This window comes from Mastomys coucha, unplaced genomic scaffold (assembly GCF_008632895.1).
Source record: "Mastomys coucha isolate ucsf_1 unplaced genomic scaffold, UCSF_Mcou_1 pScaffold22, whole genome shotgun sequence".
Lineage (NCBI taxonomy): Eukaryota > Metazoa > Chordata > Mammalia > Rodentia > Muridae > Mastomys > Mastomys coucha.
The window spans coordinates 226,963,200-226,970,357 of NW_022196905.1; the positions used below are offsets into that span (position 1 = coordinate 226,963,200).

General features: G+C 51.7%; 1 protein-coding gene across 1 annotated transcript in view; it reads left to right on the forward strand.

The window, feature by feature from the left end:
- The window catches only part of Nkd1 (NKD inhibitor of WNT signaling pathway 1), a 74,624-nt gene extending 67,666 nt beyond the window's left edge, over positions 1 to 6,958 (forward strand). Inside the window, exons 7-10 of the mRNA XM_031340781.1 lie at positions 1,294 to 1,441; positions 1,847 to 1,931; positions 3,014 to 3,141; positions 3,673 to 6,958. Of these exons, the coding sequence (XP_031196641.1) occupies positions 1,294 to 1,441; positions 1,847 to 1,931; positions 3,014 to 3,141; positions 3,673 to 4,265 (954 nt within the window). The 3' untranslated portion in view covers positions 4,266 to 6,958. The remainder of the gene's footprint in view (positions 1 to 1,293; positions 1,442 to 1,846; positions 1,932 to 3,013; positions 3,142 to 3,672) is intronic.
- The last annotated feature ends 200 nt before the right edge of the window (positions 6,959 to 7,158 follow it).

Genomic DNA, 7,158 nt, shown 5'->3' on the forward strand with positions numbered 1-7,158 from the left:
GGGGGGGGGGGGGGGTGGCGCGGAGGCTAGGTCTCAAACTGGTGCCCTCCACAGTCTGTCTCCACATCTTCCCATCTGGTCTTTCTGAGGCTTTTGCTAAACACTAAATTAGTTGTCAGCATTGATGACTTGGATGATTTCTCAGAAGACTCTGGCTTTCTGGGTCCCCTGACTGGCCTCATCCTGTAGAGTCAGCAGAGTGAAATGTCCACCGTGTTTCCCGAGTACACCTATCACCCCCCCTGTAGACCCTACGTGCTTTTTACATATCTGCCTGGCTGTGCCGTAGCTGGGGTCACCTCTGCTTCAGCTGAAGGAAGGTAGAGGAGGGGCCTAGTATGTCAGACTTCACGAAGAATCGCTGACCAAGATAACTGAGTGTGCCTAGGGATACAGTGTTTTTTTTAAAGGAAGTGGCTGCCCCTCTGACAGCTGACCACAGATAGATACCCAGAGCACAGATGTCTTAGTAAGGGGTGCTTGTATCCCCTACCCCAGTAAGAAGTCTCTGAGACTCCTCATAGAACACTGCTGGATTCCCCCATTCCAGTTTAATAGGTAACAGGTCCCAGAAACCCTTGGTCAGGTTTCTCACAGACCAGTTGTCTTCAGTGACGCTTACGTCACACTACCAAGGCGGAGTGGCTTCAACAAGAGAAAGTGACCTCCTCACATCCTGGAGTCTGGAGTTTAGGGCTGAGGTATCATCAGCCTCATGGTTCTCGTGAGAGCTCCCTTCCTGTCTGTGGACAGCTGTCTTCTCCCAGGGAGAGAGCAAGTGAGCTCCAGGAGCCACAGAACAGCAGCACCTGTTCCCACATGCCTCTTATCCATCACCATCAGCTGCTTCCCCTCTCCATCGCTCACTGAATCCCTCTACAATGTCCATGGGAATGCCTGCAGAGGAACTCAGAGGCATAGGTCCAGTCAAGTGCAAGGACAAAATCGCATTTCTACTTCTCCCTCTAAGAGCACACGCTGGGAGCCTCTCATCTAGGAGGGTTGAGAGCTGGTTTGTAAACTCTTCCCCTTCCTGGATGAGGCTGTCCGGGGAGGTTCCGCACAGCCTGTTAAGGACCCAGGGTCTCACAAGCCACCCAGAATTTGTGAGTTTACCTCCTTTGCTCTTCATTTCTTCTTCCTGGGGCGTTTTCCCCATGCCCACCCTCTTGCCCCCAGCTCTCTTTGAAGGAGCTGGGGCCTTCAGCACGGCAGCGGTCACCAGCTCTCAAGTTGCTGGTGGCAGGGCCTTGTGGCTAAAGTCTAACGGGGTGTCTGCTTCCTCCCAAACAGGACATTACCAGCTTGCTGCACACCATCTATGAAGTGGTTGACTCCTCTGTGAACCATTCCCCCACATCAAGTAAGACACTGCGAGTAAAGCTCACCGTGGCCCCTGATGGGAGCCAGAGCAAGAGGACTGTCCTCTTCAACCATACCGGTGAGAAGGACAGAGCAGTACCCACTGTGGGAAAGACAGGGAGGATCTAAGTCAGCCTGGGAGGATGGGAAGAGATCCAGCTACCACGGACAGTTGCTTGGCTTACAGAAGGACTTCAGCAGGCCCTTGGAGGAATAGGCCTCTGGGGCGGGGGAGGAGAGGGAATCACAGATGGAAGGCCCACTGTAAGCAAAGGAATAGAGTTGAGACTGGAGAGGATGCAGGCTTTGGAGGGCAGCTTATGAGTCCGGAGAGGTGAGTGGGACAGGCAGCTAGTTTGGTCTTCCCCGGGCAACCCTGCTGCCTACTACTTTTGAGTATTGTTTTTGAGGACACAATGCCAGGAAGCCCCTGGCAGAGCTGGAGTAGGCACTGATGAGTCTCTCTGGGGCTTCTGGGACTCAGATCTGCAGAGCACAAGGCCCCGAGCAGACACCAAACCTGCTGAGGAGCTGCGTGGCTGGGAGAAGAAGCAGCGAGCCCCGCTCAGGTAGGACATGCCTCATGACCATGAACATGTATTGAGCACCAGCTGGATACATATATTTAAAGGACTTTGAGTAGCAAGTTCCATCTTGGGTCCTTCACAGGGGCTGTGGATTTATTTCAGAAAGCACAGATTTACAAATCAGACTCTAAATTTACAAACAAAACATAGAAAAAAAAACCCAAAGCCTATAGCTCATCAGTGTATTCCATATAAAAATTCTAAAGCTGGGTGGTGGTGGCACACGCCTTTAATCCTAGCATTTGGGAGGCAGAGGCAGGCAGATTTCTGAGGCCAGCCTGGTCTACAGAGTGAGTTCCAGGACAACCAGAGCTACACAGAGAAACCCTGTCTCGAAAAAGAAAAAAAAAATCTTTAGATTTTCTCCATGTGGTTTGGGTTCAGCATGTATTGGGTGTTTTTGATATATTATCTACCATAGATGAGGTTAGTGTAGCACCTTGGGGGTCTAACACATTGGGATTTCTACTGGGGACTATGTGCATAGGCCTTCACAGCAGTGGGACAAAATCCCAAGCCTCCTATCCCTTAAGATGGCCTGGCCATTCAATGGGCTATGAGAAACCTCCATTTGCAGGCTTCTTGCTCTCACAGTTGTAAGGGCTTATAAATCTGCAGTTACCTGTCCTGTTGTCACTTCCGCGTAAACAGAAGGAAGGAGGGCTGTTTAAAGAAAAGCACCTAACAACAGCATCAGGGCAGCAGCAAGTGTGGCGATCTTCAACATCTGTGCCAAAGAAGGCGTGGCCAGAGATCGGCTAGTCCTTCATGTGAACATGGAAAAGACAGACCATGCTAGGGCGCTGCTAGGCGGGCAGTGGGCTGGATGGCAGGCTCCAGGCTGGCTGGAGGTGGGTGGGACTAGGTGGCAGTGAACAGACCTTGTGGTAGTGAGGCAGATTGCAGTGGGCATTGGGGAAATGAAGACACAGACTGAGTGGTTTCCGCTTTGAAGCCCTTTCTTCCAAGACACAGGAGAAGTGATGAGCTGCTTGTTTGGCCTCATGGCCTGCCAGCAGACGTCTGGGTCTGCGCCTTCCTACATCGTGTCCTTTTTGTCACAGGTTCCAGGGTGACAGCCACCTGGAGCAGCCAGACTGCTACCACCATTGCGTGGATGAGAACATCGAGAGGAGAAACCACTACCTAGACCTGGCGGGGATAGAGAACTACACGTCTCAGTTTGGACCCGGTAAGGGGATGCTGTGTGGGGTGTAGTCTGGACACAATGCTGGGTGGTGGCCACTGATCCCTGAGGACTGGGGAGCTGTGTAGCTTTTTACTGGATTGGTCAGAGGCTCTCCTCAGAGCCTCCAGCTGGATTCTGAGAATCCAGCAGAAGCAGTAGCTCCACTCGAGCCAGGCCATCCCTGGTCCCACATCAGCCACAGCCCCAGTGACGGCTTGGTCCAGGAAGGTGCTGCTCCGCCAGCCTCTGTGCCCGCTGACCTTCTTCCAGCCCTGCTTCCTCTTAATGTTGAGCTCTGTCTGAGTTCACCCTACATTTCCCTTTATTCACTTAGAATACTCCGCCCACCTCCTTTGATCCCTTCCCCTACCTCTCCTCACCTCTCAGCAGATGGGAACATTTCTCTCCCTACAAGACTGCAGAGGGCATTAGAGGGCTGGTAGCTCAGACAGAGAGGGGATGGTACCTGGTAACCCAGGGCAGCCCAGTGCACATAGTGGGTGCTCACTAAGTATCTGTTCGATTGGTTCCTAGGTTCCCCTTCGGTGGCCCAGAAGTCAGAGTTGCCCCCTCGAATCTCCAACCCCACTCGCTCTCGCTCTCATGAGCCGGAAGCCGCCCACATCCCACACCGGAGGCCCCAAGGTGTGGACCCGGGCTCCTTTCACCTCCTTGACAACCCATTTGCCAAGGCATCAGAGCTCCAGCAACGGCTCCGGGGCACTCAGGATGGGAGCAAGCACTTTGTGAGGTCCCCCAAGGCCCAGGGCAAGAACATGGGTATGAGCCATGGAGCCAGAGGTGCAAGAAGCAAGCCCCCACTGGTACCCACCACCCACACTGTGTCCCCTTCTGCCCACCTGGCCACCGGCCCAGCCCTCCTCCCCCCCCTGGCACCCCTGGGGCACAAGAAGCACAAGCATCGAGCCAAGGAGAGCCAGGCAAGCTGCCGGGGCCTGCAGGCCCCACTGGCTGCAGGAGGCTCCACTGTCATGGGGCGGGAGCAGGTGAGGGAGCTGCCTGCTGTGGTGGTGTATGAGAGCCAGGCTGGGCAGGCCGTCCAGAGACATGAGCACCATCACCACCATGAACATCACCACCATTACCACCACTTCTATCAGCCCTAGACCCCACCAGGCTGCCACAGGAAGGACCCACCCCACACCCTAAGGCATTATTATTCTATTAATTATTGTTATTATGGCAATTATTGTTATTAATAATTATTGTTACTCCACTAATATTTAGCCAGCCTTCATGTAGAAGACATATGGAAACACAGAAGTAAACTTTTATTTATACATTGTGGGGATCATATAACTCGCCCAAGAAGTGACTCTGGGTTTGGAAGGGTCCTTGGGCCACCCCAGCTGCAGGGTCTACACAGATCTTCCCAAACCACAGGAGCCCTTGGCCCGACTCCCTCTCTTCAGCTCTTCCAGGAGAGCACCCTTGCCTGGTCCAGCTTCAGAGACCCTCAAGAGCTCCAGAGGACAACAGCTGCTACCTCTCAGTGTTATTCTGGTTCAACTTCACCCTTAATTGATTGTAACCTGCTACAGGGGATTTCGGTGGACTGCCATTGCGCTCTCTTTCCCCTTGTGTTCTCACTCCTCAACCTAGACACCTTAGCTGTGTTTCCCAGAGTTACTGCCTCCCCTTTCCAAAGGGAATGAGCCCTTGGCCCAGACCACCCCCCTGTGCTTTCTTATTTCCTTTGCCATGCACAATGTGGAAGTGCCCTCTCTTCCCATGCCCCTCCTTGGCTTTTGAAGGATGCCCCTGTGTTTAAGGATTGTCCTTGTAGCCAGCCTTCTCAGTGTGGGAACTACTACAGAGAGAAGCAGCCACATAAAAAAACATGGTTTCCCAAGACGGCAGCATTGTGTGATGGAGGGTGTGAAACCCGAGTTTGCCTTCAGCAAATAGTTTGTGGCTCTCTAGAAGTCTTTGTAGCTAGGGAGATGCTGCTGTCCATGTCTCTGTCTCTCTTTATAAATACACTCTCAGGTATCTTTGCTGGTGTGCAGAAATCACTGTGCTGCTCTATGGAAGCTCCTGCAACCCAGATGTACCCCCATTGTGTTTCCTGTAAAGGCTGCCTGTCCATCAGACAAAAGCAGCCACCTCCAGCTCACTTCCTTGGGTCTGAAGTCTGTGGTTTTGGAGAAACCTGGTTGGGTATAGAAACTTTAGGCTAGAATGGAGGTGGCAGCTGAGACAGTGGGCAGCATCCTTGGCAGAATAGGGTTTTATTAGACAAGGGCCCGGAGGACCAGAAAAGGTTTACTGTTAAGTAGTTGGGGCCCCAACAAAAATCAGATTACACTCCCAGGTTTAATAATTTGAGGAGGGCTCAACAGGGATGGCTGCCAACACTGGAGCAAAGGCTGAGGGGCAGCATAACCCAGACCAGCACTGAGTTACCACTGTACCTCTGTATGTGAAGGGTAAGGATCGAGAGGCACCTAGAACCCATGACATTCATTCAGAGAACATAGCAGGCTGTGTGGATGAGTGAATGAATGAATGAATGAATGAATGAATTTATCCAGGGGGTGAATGCCCCTACTTCCTCCCGTGCCTGTTTCGCATCCTTCTCTAGTAGCATCTGATGAAGGCCTTGAGAGGGGGTGGAGCTTTTATTTTTGAGGGTCCAGAAAGAGTGACCCCAGAAGGAAACGTGCCCGCCCGCCTGTCTCCTGAGTGTAGCATGGTTGGTAAGCATGTACTTTTGAAGGTAGTGAGCATTCGTTGTTTTCACGGTATTAATTTTCCTGGTTGCTGGTGTACCTGGGTCTGGTTGGTGCCGTCCTCAGGGTATCACTATGAGAAGGCAGGAAGTGGAAGTCCTGGGAATGTGTCTGAGGCTCAGAGAGGTCAAGAACCTGCTTGGTACACATGGTAGGTGGCAGTTCTGGGTCCTAGCCATCAGGATCCCTATCACTGAAGGATATGGGCCCTGAGTTTTCCTCATGGAAGGCTGTGAGTTTCTGTTTGGCTAGAATCCAATTCAGAGGAGGTGACTACAACCACACCAAATGGGCAAGGCATTGTGGGAGCTTGGTTTGAGATGACAGGATCCAGTATGAATAAAACAGTTTTTGTCCCTGAGTCACCCTGTGTCAGCAGGCCCAAGTAACTGACATTCTGAGTCCAGGACCCAGAGGACCAGGAGGAAAGAAACAGAAGCTCCATGAGGGAACTGATTGACTGTGCTTGGTGAAGGTCACCCCTAGACCAATTACACGGGTCGTCTGGTGTGTGCTCACCTGCCACAGAAGGCAAGGCCACTACGATGAGGACAGGGACAGGGGGACCAGCAAACACAAACAAAAAAACAATGGCTTCCAGGACCAGAATTGCTATGGGCATCTGCCTAGGGAGTGGAAGCCACTGGTTTTAGAACACAGGTCCTCAGCCTGGGGAAAGAGATCCCCTGCTGCTCCAGGATTCTGTTAACTTTTTTGCTAACTCTTAAAAGTCACTTATAAAAATAGTACCCTGTGTTCACCTGTAAGAGATCAAGGTAGCGCATAGAGGCTTAGAGTCAAAGGTAAGTGAGCAGGTTCCATCTCACATGCTCATTCTCCAGAGATCCACTCTAGTATCCATTGCCCACATGCCCTCCAAGACCGTTAACGCAGTGTGGTGGTTGGAACACCAAACAACTGGCGCCTGGCTGTGGGTGCTCAAGGCCTGACTCCCCTTCCTCATAGCATGCACTGCAAGCGAAGTGCCGTGCCTTGGTTTCTCCCTTGTGAGTCCTTTCCAGATGTTAGCTGTCTTCATTACCAGAATAAAAGCATTTTATAGAATACCTCCCATTTAAATGTTTTAATCTGAAAAGCTTTTTTTTTTCCAACACAGTGTGAAACAATTGTGTAACAGCAACCTTGAACTCACCCACCCAGAAGGTTTCAAATGCTGACATTTTGCGCTGCTTCTTTCTGATCTATTTTTAAGAGAGAAAACCCTGCAGATAGGCTCAAGCCCCTCCCCACCCTGCTCTTTTATTTT